Source organism: Argiope bruennichi, chromosome 10 (assembly GCF_947563725.1).
Source record: "Argiope bruennichi chromosome 10, qqArgBrue1.1, whole genome shotgun sequence".
Taxonomy (NCBI): domain Eukaryota; kingdom Metazoa; phylum Arthropoda; class Arachnida; order Araneae; family Araneidae; genus Argiope; species Argiope bruennichi.
The window spans coordinates 76215244-76235844 of record NC_079160.1 but is presented as its reverse complement, the minus strand read 5'-3'; the positions used below and the strand labels follow the sequence as shown (position 1 = coordinate 76235844).

The 20601-nt window shown below is 26.7% G+C and overlaps 1 protein-coding gene across 3 annotated transcripts; it reads right to left on the bottom strand.

Moving 5' to 3' along the window:
* Positions 1-8147: 8147 nt before the first annotated feature.
* Positions 8148-18279, bottom strand: LOC129988384 (putative Dol-P-Glc:Glc(2)Man(9)GlcNAc(2)-PP-Dol alpha-1,2-glucosyltransferase). Of its 3 annotated transcripts, none has more exons than XM_056096607.1 (5): positions 18236-18279; positions 16967-17000; positions 14570-14749; positions 14271-14486; positions 8148-8991 (listed from the first exon to the last, which is right to left on the bottom strand). In XM_056096607.1, the coding sequence occupies exons 1-5, from the start codon at positions 18241-18243 to the stop codon at positions 8167-8169; spliced, it is 1263 nt and encodes a 420-aa protein (XP_055952582.1). In that variant the 5' UTR covers positions 18244-18279; the 3' UTR covers positions 8148-8166. The 3 variants fall into 3 exon arrangements, with proteins under 3 accessions (XP_055952582.1, XP_055952583.1, XP_055952581.1); XM_056096608.1 differs by lacking the exon at positions 18236-18279 and adding an exon at positions 17925-18051 and having other exon boundaries at positions 8149-8991; XM_056096606.1 differs by lacking the exon at positions 16967-17000 and having other exon boundaries at positions 8149-8991; positions 17925-18279.
* Between the last annotated feature and the right edge of the window lie 2322 nt (positions 18280-20601).

Sequence of the window (20601 nt, the reverse complement as noted above, 5' to 3'; positions counted from 1 at the left end):
AATAGGCTTTAGAACTTTATATACGAAATTGCAGAAACAAAATTCTATAAAAAAAATTTTTCATTTTAATCTTTTATGCATCGTATTTTTCGCCATCATCAATATTATTGTCATGATCCAGCACATATCATAGGTTGTGAACTTCTAGCATAGATGAGTAATTTGAGATGTATATTTTAACCAAAATAAATTCATTTAGACGAAAATAGGAAGGGATCGGCTGTATAACTGCAACTGTAGCTACCAGACGTACCCAATCCTCCACCAACTCCCCTCCAAAATGCATTGTTTTATGCTGGAATAGAAATAATAATAGGAATAACAGCACCTTTCGGCATGCCTAAAGTTTATGTATGCATACATCTCTTAATAAAGAATCCTCCTTGTTCAAACAATAGGCATTGTATCTGGGTCAGGCATGATTCCAATATTCTGCAGCAAACAGGTGGCTGCCTTGACGTAATGTCAAGGTGGGGAGATGTCGTTTCTTTCCCATGTGCGCGAGTATTCATGTTCGAGTGAGAGATCATTTGTTCTCTGATTAATTTTACATGAGGTGCTAAAAGCTCCAACAGATACATTCATGCTTCGCTGAGCAGCGCTCAATAGGGGCGGAGTTACGAGACTTTTGCTGGTAAAACCCAGCGTTCCTGAATTCGGAAAGAAAGGAGATGGATTCGAATTTTTAAGGCAGATATCCAGATTTTATTTCTCGTGGAATTTTTTGGATATTGGAATTATGGATATTTTGGAAATGTATTAAATTTAAAAATGTCGTGTTTTGCTGTAAACATCCTGCTTTATATGCATTTAAGTATTTATTTATTTTTCAAGTGTAGAGAGAGCTTTTATGAAATTTCCCACAAAATATGCATAAATAATGTTCTCGGTAATCCTACAGCCCTGCTATATCAGCGAAAATGCTGGATAAACATATATTTGTTTAAGAAAAACATATGCTTATTGCAAAAAATATTATAAAATGTTCTTAATCTTATAAAAATTACACTATCTCTACTAATAGTAATAGTTGTAATAATAATAATAGTAATAGTCTACTAATCACCTAACATATCAACACTCACACATAACATATCAACACTCACACATAACATATCAACACTCACACATAACATATCAACACTCACACATAACATATCAATAATCACACATAACATATCAACACTCACACATAACATATCAACACTCACACATAACATATCAATACTCACACATAACATATCAACACTCACACATAACATATCAACACTCACACATAACATATCAATAATCACACATAAGTAACACTCACTTGTAACATATCAACAATCACAAATAAGTAACATTCACACGTGACATATGAACACTCACACATGAATAAGAGCATAAATGGGGTGCAGAGGAATGAAGAGGAGTGGCGGTAGAATGTCATCCTCGGAACGAGTTTCTTCTTTTTGAAATTTTAATTAATTAGAAATTAAGCTTAATTTTGGTATTTTTCTTCGGTTACTTTTCGACACGAAAAAATTTTACACTGCTTCAAAATTTTTTAAAACCGTCTTTTTAATGATGCTAATTTAACAGTCGTACAAATATTTCCCGAATATTGGCAATTTTTAAAACTTTTTTTCTTCACCTAATTTCCAACAGATTATTTTTTCCCTGAAAACTAATCAGTTTCATTATTTCATCAAATATTTAATCACGTGATTTCCTTTCGTTATTGAAAGCTAAAGAGGAAGGATTCTGTTTAATATCAGTGTAGTTTATTAGACAAATAAGAAATGGAAATTAGAATATTGCGAAAGTTAGAAGGGAACTTAATCAGATATTTACATTTTTAATAACGCTATGATGTTATGGGACTATCTCCATTAAAAAGATTCGTGTACACAATATACAGAGCATATGTAACAGACAATTAAAATTACATGACTTTAATGTCAGAACATTTTGCAGAAACATGAAGGTAAAGTTATATCTAAACAATTTAACATAAATCAAATATAACCAACATTTCCAGCTAATCAGCAGGTCGCTGGTGTGCGGCGATTAGTATTTAACAAATATTTAAAAAATAAAATTCAAAATTTATTGCTTACATGACATCAAGGGCCATTACTTTCTGTTCTCGGTTTCGAGACCAGGTGGTTCCAGAAATGAACCAAATACAGTTATTTATATATCAAAATAATCTGTATGAAATAGCGGATGTTTTGTGCCTCCATCAAAGTTATATTTATAGAAATAAATTTTTTATAGCTATTTAAAAGCTAAAATTACAGAAAAAATCTCGGTTTTTCTATTCATTGTTAATGAAAAAATTGTTTTAAAAAAAACCCATATATTTTTATAACTTGATTGAGGCAGACAACATGAAGACTAATATTAGGCATCATTTCCAACTAGAATTGTGTGTCTGTACAAATTAAAATTTAAGATATCATGTTTCAAAAAATAGGCTCATTAGCTCATTAAATATTATTTAAATAATTAATAATTAGTGTAATATGGTTTTTTCACACGGAAATGAGTTTAAACATATATTAATGACTTACTGTGAAAAAACTGGATGTTTAAAGTTAAAATTTAAAAAAAAAAAAAATCTAGTGTGTACGTACACCTTAAAGACAGGAATTTTGTCCACCCCCCTAAAAAAAAAAATCTTCACGTTGCTTGAAAGCGCGACGTAAATGAAAGTTATCTACTCTGGTAGATTTTTGACTAGGCAACTGTGGCTAGTCAAAAATTGTTCAGAAGTTCAGCAGGAACATCATTTTAAAAACTCTTACCTGGTTATCAAATAAACCAGTGGCAGTGGTTTCTCCAAACTTTTCTCGCATAAGCTCTAATAAACTTGTGCCAGAGAACATCTTGCATAGTATTGGCGAGCAATAGTTACGAAATATTAACTTTTGGTGAGAATTTAGCAATTTTACTCAATCTATTGGGTCAATTTCGGTTGAAAACAGCATACAAAATTTCAACCGACTAGTTCAAAGCTGTTTTAAGTTATCAAAGACAGACAGACATTTTCTAAGAACATGTTTTTCAAATTCAGGCAGGACTAAAGCATGGGGATTTGTCAAAATCTTGAGTTCGAATTTTTTGGTGATCACTATTCTTTCTCTATCCTACATATACGTGAAAGTAAAAGAGTGGAAAAAAAATTCTTTGAATTATAAAATATCAAGAATCCAATGTCTGTTTATATTGAGTTACTAAAATAATAAGTAAATAAATTGGAGGATGATTACTTATTTATTTATACTGGATTATAAATAATTAATTTAATTGATTATGTTATATTTCACTAAGTAATTCTTGAAAAATAGTCATTTTTAGTTTTTATTTAAATTTCATAATAATTAAATGCTTTTCGTTGCAGGAAAGGAAATCATTAACTTATAACTGGGATTAATTTAATCACAATTATATTGTGATAATTTCATAAAGCATTAACATGTTGATTAAGATAATAATTTCTTGAAATATGAACTAAATTGAAAAGTTATTAAAAGAGGGATTTCATAATGTTCATTGTCGGGAGCCACAAAATATCTAAATCCGCCCTGAATTTTTTTTTAAAAACTGTAAGTTTGTGATTATTTCGAATAAGTTGTGACAATATTAGGAGATGGCGTTTCTTTATGGTTAATACAAATAATAACGTGATGAATACTAAAATTATAAACTATTAAGAATCTATAGCAATTCTTTCCTGCGCAGTTAGACTCCAACTGAGGAAGAATGATTTACTGATGTTTTTAATGAGTGCCAGATCAATAATTCCCAGCTTTGGTGAAAAAACTGAAAATTTTTTGTGACGATTCAGTTGAGAATTATATCTAGAAAATTCTGTAACCAATCAGAATGCCGATATATGTCAAGTGAATTCCTTTCTTCAAGTATTGATTGCAGAGTGATCTCTCTAGCTGCAGTCTAAGCGGCATCATTTTGCTTGTGTTTTGAAAATTTTAAAAGAGATAGTCTTTGTGTATGCCTCAAATGTGTGTGTGTGTGTGTGTTTTTTTTTTTTTTTTTCCTTCTATCAATTCGTCACAAAATAAAGTGTTATTCTCTGTTACCGACATTATTTGTCTTCTTTCAATTTCCTATGACAACATAATTGTAACAATTCAAGCCGAGCCTTCTGTGACCATACGTTCCAGATATTTTGCAAGTCCTGCCTCATCAGAATATACTGTTACGAATTTGTAATATTGCTTCTCCACGTATTTGGTTTATTGGTAAGGAAGTGAGTTTTACAGATAGCTCTAATGAATGGTGAATGTATGCCAAATCAACAACCTAGACTTTGGGGAAAACTTGGCAACAAAAAGGAAGGTTCCAGAATATTCGAGAATCTTGACGTTAGCTCTATAAGGACTCGAGTTTCAGCATTTATTCTACAACTCTCGATATCGTGTCACAGCAACTTTAAAGAACAAAGGAGAGAAAAGTCTCTCTTAGAATGATTTATTTTCAGCGGATATTGTTATATATTGTTCTTAATAGCTATTTGCATACTATTATTTACTGCAAATGCTGCTTTTGGTACACTTTTGGCTGTGTTTTCTAGTAGAATAAAGCATCACTATCCTGTTATTCAACCTGTTGGACTATACCATCCACCAAATTCTATTTTTTAATAACAATATTTTTTATTATAGTAATTGTCTATCAACAGACAAACTAGTCTTCTAGATCAGGATCTATGCCGTTGTGCCAAGTCGTAAGCATTCACGAAACATCTTCCATATAGATAAACGTGAATAACGTATATAAATATGATATAAAAGAATTATTTTTTTACTTAAAACAAACTATATTTCTAGTTTCATTTATCCAGATCATTCTATTTTTGAGTATCAAGTTCACATGTACATTTATAGTCAGACAGACTTTCAGTCGGTAAGGTTCGTCCCAAATCCTATAAAAAATGTCAAAAATTTTTGGTGTAAAGATTACATATTAAATTTCACCCGGCTAGTCGATTTCCTTTTTCCTTTTTGTGCATTGAATGGTTGAAAAAATGTATAAAAGCGTGAAGATTCTCAGAAATCACGCGATGGAATTATTTGAAGATAGTACTAAATTCTTTTTGTACACAAGAAAGTAGAGAGAAAGATCTATGATACTCTTCACAATACAAAATGTTTGTCATTGCTATCTTAGAAACTTACCAACTTTTTATATATACTTAGTAATTTATTAATTTTACAGAATTATTTATAGAATCTTTTTCTATAATTAATGAATGCTAAAGTCGAAATCATTTTCATGTCTTTTCAAAATGATTAATTTTCTAATTTATTTAACTCATTATTACTTCAAAAATTATCCGCAAATAAAAAATAACATACATATACATTTTTTTTATAAAATAATCTTTTAGTTATTGCCAATTTCAGGACGAAAAGAAGCATCAATTTATCTTTCCATTGTAATTCAAATAATAATTCCTAATATGATGTGAAAATCATAACTGAATTTCGAGTTAATTTATGAGTAAATTTAAAAAAATGGCAAAGCATAATACTATTAATACAAATGATTCAAATGAGGCAATTACTGTATTTAAAGAAAGTTGATATGTCTTTCATGGAATTGTCATCAAACGACAGATAAATTTAAAAAATGTATAATCATATTTTTGATGAACAGCCTTACTTATTAAAACTTCTAAAGCAAATTTATTTTAAAAATTAAAGTCATAAAGACAGTACTAATATTTACAGTGAATATTTATGCATTTGTACAAGAATTCGTTAAAGGATTTTAAAAAAGCAAATGTTTTGCAATAAAAGTTTATTATTTGAGTTCATTATTGAAATATTTTTCCATTATTGAAATGAAAAATATCATCTGCTCCTTTTAATTTCATTCTTGTTTCAAAATATAGCATGTAAACAAACTGTGGATTGAAGGATATGTTTTTGCCTTTTCCAAAGAAAAATATTCCTATTCCATAAATTAAAAACATCATGAAATATACAGTATGAAAATTTTTAAGAACTAAATAAGCAACATTAATTGTATAAGGAAAAAACATCACTGCTTCTACATGTAAAGAAGACTCAAATGAAAACATGAAAAAGATAATACTATCTCAAATATTTTTTATGTGAAATCACTGGTAATAAAAGGGGAAAAAAAACATCCATATAGAAATTAACTGCAAAGTTTTTAAATATATCTGTAGTAAATAAAATAATGAATTAAGATTTACAATTTAGAAAAGCTAAGAAGCACAATTTACCAGCTTTTACCACGGCAAGTGGCTCAAACACAGAATAGTTTGTAGAATTCTGTCAGAAAACTATTAAGCAGAAGATAAATGGAAATACATTGTGACCCTTGATGACGCATTTAAATGACTGCAACAACAACATAAAAAAATGTCTATTTATTATCAAAAACGAGAAAAAACATTCAAAACATGCTTCTGTCAATGCAAAGAAAGTATCAAAAAACTTTTATGATCATCCACGGTTTCTATAACAAAAAGAAATATAATGGAAAAAATATTAAAATTTACTCAACGGACCATCAAGAGAAAATTTCACAAAGACATTTAGAGAAGAAATTCGATTTTCTTAACCCAATGATTTTCAAAGAGTACAACTTCATCAAGACAAAGCTACAAGTCTTACTTTGAAAAGTATTTTACATTCCTTGAATAAAATAAAGTATTGATATAGTTATTGAGATGGGCTTTTCAATATATTCCTGTGAAGTCATCCAATGCTTCACCAATTGACTAATGTATTATGGTCTGTTGAAAAGAACTCTTTCTACATGCAATACCACCATGATTGATGGATTCCGTAAAGTAGTGAAAGAAAAATGGGAATCAATATCCTTTGAAATTAATTTTAAAAAAAAACTTGTATCCCGGAAATCACAAGACAGACTTTAATCCAGGAAAAAGGCCATCAGATTAAACATTTAAAAATAGTCTTTTATGTTAAATATTATTTAAATGGCTTTGAAATCGTTCTAAAAATGTATAAACATTTTTTGAAACAACATAATATTGAAAACATTTTTTTAACTAAACAGTCATCCTACAAGTGAGAAAATCATACCTTTATTGACTAAATATAATTTATTATTTTAATCAAACTATGAATTTTCAAGTATATGTTTAATTAAAAATATTTGATCTCATACGCATAATACTTAAGTATTAGGAACAGAAGTATATTCGATAAATGTTTTCTTTTCCGCAAGTGTTTTTTTTTTTTTTTTTTTTACAAGGGTATTTATTGATGAGGAAAATGAGCTTGAAGGTTTTCTATGAAGTCCACTGTATTACTAAAGGAAGGTGCAACAACTTCCTTAAAACTCTTCTTAATCATTCTTTGTATTATCACCAAATCGTTTCTCTATTGATTCAGCATTCGTAAATGAATTCCGAAATTATGTAATTGATATCTTTATCATAGTCCACATATATTATTAAACATATTGAATAATAAAATATTCAAAAGCCTTTTTAAGACAGAATATTGAAAAAAAAATTTAAAAAGTAGTAGAAGAGTAGTTTAAAGCCCCAACAAAAGGTAACTATAAATTTTCTTATTCATAATCATTTAAATTAAATTTTTTAAAGAATCAATAAAAATTGAAAGAAAAATTGTACAAAAATGATATTGCTATCATTGAAAAAGTAACATTTTAAATTTTAAGTTGGTGTTACTTTAAAAAATAATTTCCTCTTAATTTCCGAGGCAAAAAATGCAAAATATAAGTCAATCTCTAATAGTTTTAGGTTACTACAATCGCCGAATATATTTTTATACCAAAAATCATTGTTTTAACAGTATTTTTAAATTTTATTAATGATTAACTTTCTGTATTCTCAAAAGGAATAAAATGTAATGAAATTTCTAAGAATTGCAAGTAGTATTCAAGTTGCATTTTACAGATTACAAGAAAAAAAAAAATTCCATGCTATTTTATCACCCAAGTATTTCTAATTCCAAATAAGAACACATTGCAAATTTCAACCTTTGAAGTTTCAAAGATTCATCACTGGATTTTTGTTTTAATATATTTATTAAGATGCTATAAAATTAAACTACAAAAAATATGTACAAAAATAATTTATTAAATAAATCATGATTTTAAAACAACAACAATTTAACATTATACAAAAATTTACCACATAATCCGAACAGATTTTTCAGTTTTTTCCCAAGGCAGCTTTTGAAACAAAAACAAATACAAAACCAAGAAGTTAATAACAAAATACAAAGCAAATTCTAGAAAAGGTTGCCATTTAGATTCTACTTTCAAATTAATTCTGAGCATAATGTATGGAATTATAAAATATCTGAATTCAAGTAATTTTTGTGGAATTACTGAAATAATTATACAAAATACAACAATTGATTTAAATACAATACTCTTATGTTCAAAAGAAATCAGTAAAGCAAAGCCACTGTATATATAAAAAGGTATCAATGCCAGTGATAAAAATAAATTTCGCCCTAGTATTTTTCTCCATATATAGAATGTAAAATGACGATTATCAGCTAATAAGTATGGATGCACATGAGACATAAATACAACTGCAAATGATGCAGTAGCAACTATTTCAAAAACAAGTATTTTGTTTGCAAGTACAAAAATTAAAAACTTTTTCACTTTAGTCAATGATATCAAATATGGACTGGCAAAAAATAAAGTAAAAAGCAAAAAGTAAAATAACTGTGGAATGTTCAAACAGACTTCATGAGCTTTTTTATCCCCTAAAGCAATGGACCCATTATACAATACAAAAATTACAGATGCAATAGCAACTGGAATGTAACCAAGATTAATTTCAAATACTTTTTTTAATATTTGCATCCAATTCTTTTTAACTATGAGCATGGATGTTTTCAAATGAGATAATGAGACATCATTTGGATCTTTATCTTTCTTGGCCAATCTTTCTTTAAATAATTCAAGCAAAGCTGGTAATGTTGCTTCTGCAGCAACCTGTAATAAAATTAAGTTTATTATTATTTTGCTAATGCTTAACTAAAAAATAATATTGAATTCTACAAAAAAAAAAAAAAAAAAAAAAAAAATCTAATCAACATTGTAAATCTAAAATATCTGAAATATGTGAAGAGAAATGGTAAATTGTAGTGGTGGTAAATGGTAATGATGAGGCCAAATTTAAATACCTGAGCATATTTAACCCTAAGCAGTGAACAATATAAGATCCCTGTTTTAATAAACTGGACAATTTAGTTTCACATTTCAACACACTTTTAAATTGTTAATGATTAATTTAATTTTTTATTTTAATAACTTTGAAAAAATTTATTTGATTTCATTTATCTATAATGACTCTATATTGCAAAATATATACAATATCATTAAAGCAGCCATTCAGGGAAGTAACTAAATATATATTTGATAAAATGTTAATATTTTATAATTAATACAATTTTCATTTTTTACGTCTTACTTATTTGACAATTAGGAAAATAAATTTTTTACATTTATATGCTTGAGGTTCCTTCCCATCTTAGAAGCCCGAGGCAAATCTGCTATTTTTTAATGTTTGCAAATTAAGAAAGATTCGTTTATTTTTGGGTTGGCATGGTATATTGCTAAGTAGAATCACAAATTCCCTCTAGTGAAATAGATGCATATTACATCTCTATATTTGTCAAGACTTTTTATGTTACTCCAGCAGTTTGCACATAAACAGAATTTGAGCACACTGGAGCACCAGATGAAATGTTGATTAACTTCAAAAATAACTTTGATGCTACTGTTGTTGTCAATTAACCTCACTACATCTGGCTTAACCATTCTCTGAATGAATGACCCTCTGGTTATATTTTACCCTGGAAACAAAAGGAAAGGACATAGCAACCAAGTGACTACGAGGATATTGATGCTCCAGGTGTTTTCCTATGGAGGTATCATAGTGACAAAATGTTGGTGCATTTGCATAGATTTTTACGTACTTATGTATTAACCACATACCAATGATAATTCACCAAAACGATTATCAAAGATGCCAAGTTTACTGTAACCAGCAGTTTAGTTTAGTTTAGTTTAGTTATATTAACGTCCTGTTTGAAGCAACACTAGGGCTATTTTGGGACGGAATTTTGAACTGTGGTCAGATGACAAGGACGACACCTGAGCTGGCACCCCCCTCTCCACAGCACACCACACCAGCAGGAGGATGTAACCAACAGTTAATTACCAAAAAATTTGCCAAAGATGTATATTGATTATATTTGCCAAAGATATGTGATTAAGATGATAAAGTTATACAATTAATACACTTCTTTTTTAAGGCAAATAATGAGATACAATGAGAAAATATATCAGAAGTCATTTACTCAAGGTAAGCAACAAATGAAAATTAGGAGAGGGGGGGGGACAAAATAAATTTTGCCACAGACACCATTTACTCTTGCTACATATCTGAATATGTCAATTTTTATTGATCTAAGCAAAATTGGGCATTTAGGTACAATAGACTCACAAAGAAAGAAATATAAACAAGGATGAAAAATCATGGGATACCATTCAACAAGAGGGGAAATGTTCCAAAGAATGATACCTTTCCAACATTTATGCAGTACAATGACAATCAAATCTCAACTAATATCAAAAGAAAATGTATTAGGAAATTATAAGAGAAATACAAATATTTATTGGGTACATCTCTTGAAAGCTCAGGAATGAATTCTATGTTTATATTTTTCTATGCATCAATATTTTTCGGTGCAAATAAGTTGATTGCCAAAACGGTCAATAGTGGTAAATAAAATTAACTTATACTATTATTATCATACAAAATTATAAAAATAGCTATAATCTTAAAACCTGCATACCAAGTGTCTCTGAGAGAAAGATCATTCAAATATTACCTAAATATTCATTAGGATTTCATTTAGGAATAACTGCCATTCAATCTGAATAATTTAATGCTATAAAGTAATCTGACATTATTTGAAAATTTTACCATAATAAATATGATATTGTCTAAGGTTTTAAAATATTATTCAAAAGAAATGCAATGGTGAAATTCTAATGAATTGTCATACAAGTCATACCCTTAAGATTGTTAGTTATTAAGAAATTATGTTATACGAGAATCCAAATCATTTGAAACACAAAACAAGCACTGCTTGTAAAGAACAAGAATACTTTATCCACAAAGGTTAAATTCTAATAATAAAATAAAAATCTGCTTAAACATTTTTTAAACTAAGAGAATGAAAAGGAATTTTTGCCAAAAATATGACATTAATAGCTTTAATATTTTCTTTGTCATTACTACAACACATCAATAACAAAGACTTTTTTTTAATTAGATATCTTTAACCTTGAAACATTTTTCCAATGCATACAAAATCTTTCAAAAATTAAAAATTAAAAAACTGATACATCATATTGTTTGCCATTGCTATCTTTAAATTATAATGACATATTCTAGCAGTTGTAACATTAAGTGGATATTTTTATCTTTCTCAAACAATGTTTTATAGAGATGATAACAATTACATTTTAAAAAAACTCAAAAACTCTTGAAAATCACAATGATGAAAAGTGTAACATAGATTTCAAATAATTTTGAACAGAATATGTATAAAAAGTTATATTTTTCTTACTGTTTATAATAGACCAGATGTCATTAGCAACTAGCTGGACCCAAGTGCCCAAAAATATCATACCGATTTTATTGTAAACTATAATTTAATCAAAGTCCTACTTTTAACTATAATAATATCGTGCCCAATTTTTCAAATCATTGTCCCTAATAATGTAAGACTTGATAGATGAAAATTACCACCCAAATATTTTTACTTTCTTAAAAATTATTTGTTTTGTCCCTTGTATTTGATAATACATTCTGTATTTTATTTGTATTTCTTTATATTGCCATTTTAAAGAATTTAAGGCAAATGTTACTAATTTTTTTTTATACAGTTTTACTTATTTTTATAAATGTTGCAAACTTTTAAACATTTTTATTGATGGTGCTTTATTAACTTTTAATCAAAGCCATGGCACTGCTTAGCCAAGAAAGGCTCTTGCATTAAAAGACATCAAAACCAAACCAAAACACTCAGCTGAGTATCTGAGGATCGTTGCATTGTAAGTCATTAATTGCAAAGATAATTATAACAACAATAATCATAGAATAATTGTTGTAGAAAACAACCATTTATATATATATTACAATTTTTCCATGATTATTGTTGTTACAATTATCTTTGCAAATAATGATTTTTAACAATTGCTGCACAATTACTATTGTTACAACTATCTCCATAAACAATAGTTCTAAAATAATTGTTACAATTATTGTTAACAAACTTTTTTTAAAAAAAATTAATAATATCTGAAAGATTGTATATACAGATTACATATAAAATGATATTCAGACAAAATCAATGGCTTTTCAATTAATATTTCAATTACTATATTAAAGTCTAAAGTATTCATATAAACAAGTATTTGATAAAAAAAATTGCTACTAGAAAGGCTAATGGAATCTAAAAACATTTGGAAAGTTTTCCAACTTTTTTATAAACTATCCAAACTTTTAACTAATAATATTAATAAATTTCTTTTACCATCATTTATACTTTTGTTTATCGAAAATAATAATATTTAAATAATAGTACATATTTGAGGTAAATTCAAAGATATTATACTATTACATTTTTGTAATTGATATAGTAATATTTATAACTAATCCCTGGATAGCATATTCATTCTAAAACACAAACTGAGATTAAATAAAGAATCTATATTTCTTAAAAATAGAGAATTTACATTTCATAAATATAGAAATTCCAGTTTTGGTAGTAAAAAAAAAAAAAAATTAAGAATTCCAACCATACAAATACCACAATCATTTTTAATTATAATATGTTTTGTTGCAAGATGCTTCTCTCTGACTCTTTAAATGTAAAATAATGTCAAAGAAATGTTGTGTTACATGAGGGTTCTCCGAATGACAAAATACAGCATAAAGTAAAAATATTGACCAAATACATTATATATTAAGTTTGCAATGAAAGAATTTAAAAATATATATAATTCCATCCAATATTTTAATTGAAGTACTGAAAAAAATGTAAACTAAAACAAACAACAACAAAAAAAAAGATAACTAGAAGCACAGGAGGCTGAGTCATTTTGGCATACATTGCAGAGTAAGAGAAAGAAGATGCATAAAAATTAAATAATTATATTAACTATTCTTTATTCAACTTCAAAATCATAATCTATGAAGAGTTAAATTGGCAGTAAGGATAAACTAAATGGTGAATCATTACACTAAATTATGTTTCTAATACACACAAAATAATTGCTATATTTGAACAAAATATTATTTTTACGGCAAATCAATATTTTCTGCATAGGAAAATATATTTACATAAAAAATATATAACAGAAAATGTTATTGTATCATTATGCAGATATTAATAGACTGCTGTTTATTGTCAAGTTATCAATATTTACAGATTATGAATATAAAAAAAAAATTATTGAGTTACAAAGGATAACAATATAAAGCTCAATGATAACTGAAATTAATAACCTTTATCAAACAAAGGAAAGTTTCATTCCAATGATTTCTACTTAGAATATATAATTTATGGTCCTTTCCAGTAACTCTCAAATAATTCAATCTTAATAGAAATTTTAAAATTATTTATCAATGATCAAAAGCAATGATTTCAATTTAGTAAGGAGATCATTTTGATGACCATTTAAAAATATATTTACTTATCCTGAATTTCATGAAAGCAATTCCTACTGACTAAACTGATTCCTACTGACTGATCTAAACATCATTAACTTAAACTGGTAGGGATTTTTAAGATTGTATTTCTTTCATTAAGAATTAATAAGATATTTCAGATTTCAAGTTATTGTTTAATCAATGACATATATGAATGACTTACACATATAAATTATAAATTTTGTTATAATTTTTTTTTTTATTTTCTCCAAAGTGCTAAAAGTAGCCATGTTTTACTCCATATACATTTTTATTAAAGTAATAAGAAATGTTATTTAATGGGAATATACATTAGTACATTTTAAAAGCAAATCGGTACCATAATAATATTCAAAATTTTCTATTCATATAATTTTATGCAATGGATCTAGAAACAGATTTGTCAATTCCTAAGGCAGATACACATTTTATTTTTATTATGAACTTAATGTAAAAAAATTCCAAATAATTAAAAAAAATCAATACACATTAAAAATTTACTTACATAAAACATCCAAACAATATTTGTCTGTCGAAACAAGAGACTAACAGCTCCTATAATAGATGCTAAGAAGTAGAACTTTTTCAGGTGCCAGTAATACATCAGGAGTACAAAAAATGTTGACCCACAATCAGTATAATACAGAAAGTTGAAGAAATACAACAATGGAAAAATGGTAATATTAAAAGCTGACAGCAACACAATTCTTGGTTCATCATTCTGGAATAACAAAAGCATGATCATTGAGTAATATAATTAAATAAAATATCAATAATCTTAAGTCATTCACAGTCATAACATACCTGATGATGGATTTGAAGTATTCTGTGAATAACAAACAAAGTTCCAATTGTGAAAATAATGTTAACTAAACGAAAACAGGCTAGTTCAAAGATATTTAATGTGGATACTTTTGATAAAGGAGTTAAAATAGCAGTAGTAAATAAATATAATCCAGGAGGTGTTGTTATTTTTGGGTCCCACTGAAAGACAAAAAGCACATAAGTAATTTATAACAATTTATTTATATTTTATAATTATTTTCATTTTTTAATTTATTATAATATTTGTGCATATATACTTTATAATATCAACCTTACTTAAATTAGACTAAATAAGGTGTTTATAATATAAATAAAAAACATATAACATCTCATAAAATAATAAACCTTTTCCCACATAGGTTGTATAGAAACTGAATCAACAGATTTTATTTCTTTTGTATAAGGCTCACTCATCAGTCATTCATCAGGATTTCAGAGGCATTCATTCATTCAGATTCATTTAAAAAAAAACTTTAGCAAGAAAACTTTAACCATCCTTTTACTATTCTACTCTATTATTGTATAAATAAGACCATATCCTAACTATGCATATTTTTTTTTTTTTTACCCTTAACATCACTTATGTACCTTAACTAGATAAAGTGTTAATGATGAAATTCAAGAATAAGTGACCCAAACCAAAACATTTTCTGTTTCTTCAGGGTTTTGATTATTTTTCTGTCAATTCTTCTAACTCTTTCTTTAAAAACATCTTCTTATATATTTTTTTAATAATTTAAAGTCGATGGAAAGCAATATTCAGAGCAATCATACTGAGTAATTTTAGGCATGAATAAAAAAATAAATATATAAAGGATATAAAGTACTTACATGCTCATTCTTTTCTATACAAGGGCATTTCAGATAGCTTCATTTACGACATTTTGATTTTCAATAATTTTGACATGAGCATAATCAACACATATAAAATATATAGTTAGTATTCAATTTCATGCCAAGAGTTAAGGTGCATTTTACCATTTTGATTGCAATGATTTTTTCATTTTAAGTCATTACCTAGTAGATTTTTTATTACTACGTATGTTAACAAATATTAAAAAAAAAAAAAAAAAAAATCTAAGTTGGTGTTTTTTAGAGGATTGCTCAAGGAATTGAACATTTCTCCCTGAACAATTTGATATTTTGGAATATTTTTTTCTAGACTAACAGAATATTAATAAAGCAGACAAAAAAAGCATTGCTCTCTTTTTCAAAAACAAAACAGGTATTGTAACAATATTGTGTTCTTTTTTCAACCAAATTTGAAATGTGCTAATGATTCATGAGAATGCTCAATTATTATAGCTCATTTTAATTTAATATAGTAATAATGATGCCTCATTTAGAAGCAACACTAGGGATATAATAGACAAAAATGAGCTATAATAATAGAGGAAAAAATAAATAAATAAAATTACACTAATGCATAATCTAAAAAAAAATATTTAACCTCAGAATTTTATGAAAGTACAGAAAATGTGAATAAAAGATTTACAATGCTCAACATGTATTTTTCATTACAAAAATTAACAGTAAATTATGCGCAATAATTTTGTTTTAACAATTAAATCAAATTTAGAGATTTCACTCACTTCCCTTATTTAATTAACCTGAATTATCAACATCCAAATAATAATAAATATCTTGTTCTCTAAAATAATTTAAAAATATTATTATAAAATGATTTTTTTTTTACTTGTTAAAACATATTAATTTATTAGCAACAAGTCTTCAAGCTTTTATTTTAAAAACAGATAAAACCTGCTTAATATATAGTGTTTACTTTCCTTAGTTAATGTCCTATTTTGAAGTTATGATTTATTTTGGAATGAAGCTTATCATTTCGAAATTAGAGTTCAATAAAAGACAAAACCAGATCTAGCTGCCCATTCTTCAAACTTTCATATCAATGCGAAGTCAAATAAAAAAAATTTTAAAAATACTATTAATCAAACTTTAAGCCCACATTCCTTGTTTTGTTGATGCTATAATTTATAAAATAGTATTTTGAACCCACTAATTCTCCAATACCAAAACCAAGATCTTCCTACCATACTACCATAGCCATTAATTGCTTGATGAAAATAAATTAAATAATTGTTCATATACATTAGAAATCCAGATTTGTTTGCAGGGAAAAAACACTGTCATTATCTAGAAGATTTTGAATGCTACAGCCCAAATTTTATATTAAAATAATATAATAATAAATACCAAGAATATTTTTTAAATGACAATAAAAATTCTTTTTCTTTTGGAACATTCAGGCAATTTAATGATAAAATAACATTTATAAATTATAAGGTTCTAAATCAGTCCTTTCACAAATGTAACAGTAAAAGACACAACAAAAGATAAAAATCTGCCTTCTCTTACCTCTGACAGGGCAAGATATCTAGCCAGGTAATAGCTAGATTAAAAAGATACTGTTATAAAAACAATGAAAATAAAATAGCAATTTTACAGTGTCCTTATTCTGAAAGTGAAGATTGTTTTAATCCTACTGGTAACAACAACTCATTTACATAGATTAAATTCAACTTCAGGAATCCTTAATAAGTCAGTTTTCATGGCAAATTTTAATTTTAAAATATGAAAATTTTAAAAATCTAACAATATTAAAGTGAAGCAGGATGGATTGTGAAAGAAATTATATCAAACACATATCTGTATGATATTTAGTAAAATTTTAAAAATATGTTTCATAAAAATATATCAAAATTCAGCATATTGTTTTATACAGAGAAAGTAAATATATTTAATCCTTCAAGAAACAAATAGCCTTTTTTAAAAAAAATGTGTGTTTATTTTTTATTGGTATAAAGATTAAATAAAGCTTAACAAACTCAATTCTACAAAGTACATCCTTTCTGAAAACTTGATACAATAAGAATTCAAAAACCAAAAGCATTAATTAGTATCCTACAGAATCAAAGGAAGAAAATATCTTGTGAAATAATGAATAAAAACATGTGTCATTATTATAAATGCTTAAAGCTTTAAAAACAATGAAAATAAATACTTTTACACAGAACATGATCAATTCTAATCAAAGGCATAAAGCATGGAAAAAAGTATCATCTGGCAACAGTTAATTTATATCAAGTTTGAACATACATGCTTTTAGAATTGCTCCCTTTAAAATACTGAAATATCTTTGAATATCAATTTTCTTCTATCCATTTAATTAAAAACATTTTCTGTAATTTAAAATTTTAAAAAATATGGAGAAAAATATAGATGCACATTCTTGTTAATTTTATGTTAAAAAAACCAAAATAAATTTTTATTAAAGTCGAAAATTATGAAAAGATTTGTCAAAAACAAATGTTACCTCATTGTATATTCCTTTATAATATTTTAATGCTTGTGGATAATGGAAGATTTCATCCATGTATGGATCTTCAACCAATGTGTTAGCCACATAAAATATAAACAGAGTAAATGTACACAATATGTAGATAAATAGTTTGATCATGATTATTTTTAGACAGTAAGTTATACAAAATATCCCCTATCAACTGATATAAAACAGAAATAATTGTTCACCTAAGTCTACATGTATCTAAATAAAATTATGATGAATATTGATTATTGTCTTATTTGGGAAAGAGAAAAGAAAAAAAGGAGTAAAAAACTGTTTACATTGGCATTTTCTCTTTGGATTTCAAAACAAAACCCGAAACATACCGGCAGTTACGGATATAGTGTAACGAAAATGAGCGAGTTCTCGGTTCCAATGAGAAAGAGAAGTGAAATGTTCATTTTTATTTTCTATTATCGTCGTTCTAGAGTTGCAAAAGAAAATAACATGATAAATTAAGGGAGGGGGGACGTGTATATTTTAAATATCATCAGATGATATACTGGAGGAAGTATTGCGTAGTTATGATTTCTATATAATTTAAATTAAGTCTATTGAATTAAATGGTTTATTCTGCGCAAAGCGTGTGCGTGTGCAGGTGTTAAAATTAAACGAAAATTTCGAATTTTTTTGGGTCCGCACTGTAATTTTCGAAAATAAAATAGCGCTAAAATAATTTTTAGAATTTTAAACTGACATAGAAATTATCTTTTCAATAATATCTTTTCCCCGTATTATTTTCGCTATTTTTAATACACCTATATATTTCACTTTTAAGAAAAACTCAAATAGTTTTTATTATTGCTACTATTTCATCTAGTCTTTTCCTCAGTTGTTGATAATAAATTTAGATAAAAGTAAGGCTTATTTTTTCCATTTTGAGTAGATTTCTATAAGAAATGTTTTTAAGAATTTTTTTGGAATTCTATAATATTTGAAATTAAACCTTAATTTCAGAATCAAGGACTAAAAGTTTTTGAGCTTCGCTCCTTTGTATAATATTTCAAGACTTTGTCTTAATAGAATTTAATGAATAAAGAAACAGACCGAATATTAAGGAAATAAATTCAGCACAATCCCCAGAACTGTGTAATATCATTAATATTACAAGTGATATGTCTATTGAAATTTGAAGTTGAAAATATTTGTTGAGGAAGCTATTGAGACCATATAAAACAAAATATTTAATAGAAATTTTTATCAACTCTCAATTCTGTTAAACAATTAGTCGATAAAGGAAACCAATAATAAATATTAAAAATTGTTTTAAATTCAAATTAATAAAAATTCATAATGTTCAAGATCATGTTAAAAATTATATTTGTAGATACATTTTTTTAAATAATTCTTCGTGTTATGTACACTTAAAAATTTGTAAAATTTAAATTACTTTCATCTACGAGAGTTAAAGTACTCATTAGTATTGGAATTTCTTAAAAATGAAATCTACATTTTTGGTTTAAGGCGAAACGGTACTCGAAAACTCATTAAAATAAAATCTAATTTTTTTAATTGGCTCATATGATAAATTGATTCTTTCTAAATGGGCCTGAAAAGTTTTAGAGCTGTAGCTTTATTTTTTTATTAAGTTATTGAAGAATTTTTGATGCATGAGTAAACAATGTTGTCAGCCCACTTTTTAGATTCAAATACCTGTGAAAGAGGCTCATTTGGAAAAAATATTGCCGATTTACCAAAGCCTTGCATCAAAGGAGCTATTAGACCCATGTATTCGGTGTATGACACACAATTCTATTAAGGCTCTCCACAGTGTCATTTGGAGTAAACGCTCAACAGTTACAACTTCATCGATCAAGCAAAAATAGTAAGCTGAGTAACAGAAATAGGAAGCAGAATAGCAGAAATATGCATTGAATCAGTTTTGATATGCATATTAATTTTTTAAGGTTTTATAAATATTTGTGAAATTTTGATCTTTCGTTAATTTTTTCTTTATATCTTCATTATACAAATATATTTTATTTCAACAAATTTTTGCATTTTTTAAACTTTAAACAATTTAGAATAACTTGAATCATTTTATAAAAGTTACAGGAAAGTTGAATAGATTTTATATTATGATTTAGATGAATTAAATCTTTAAATGCATTTTTCTCCATGTTCCGTTTTTGTTATATGCTACATTTCGAAAGCCTAAGGCTTTCTTAAAAATGGAGATAGAGGTGTGAAATTTTTTTTTGAATGTTCAGAAATATATTTTATAAACCTTAGTATGGAATTAGCTTTAAGGTGTGCAGTGATTTTTTTTAAAAAAGGCCCGAAGTCAGAATTTCTGCATTTTTTAGATTTTTTTTGTGTTTACAATAAAAAACTATAAAAATTTAAATACTGTTGGCAGGAGGAAATCCATACTAAGTTTAATATTAGCTACCTGGAAAAAAAATCTTCATATTTAAAAACCTTAGGGTTTTAAAAAAGCTCATTAAAAAAAAAACTTACATTTTTAATAAAATTTTTAGGGGAGAGTTAGAGTATTATTTTACATAAAAGCAAATAATTTTAAACATTAAAATTTGAAAGAAAAATGTGAGGTACCTTGTCGCCTTAATTTTCATTCCAAAAAAATCGACAACTTTTCTGTTGACATTCGTATGACTATCAGTCGACGGGAGGATGTACATACATA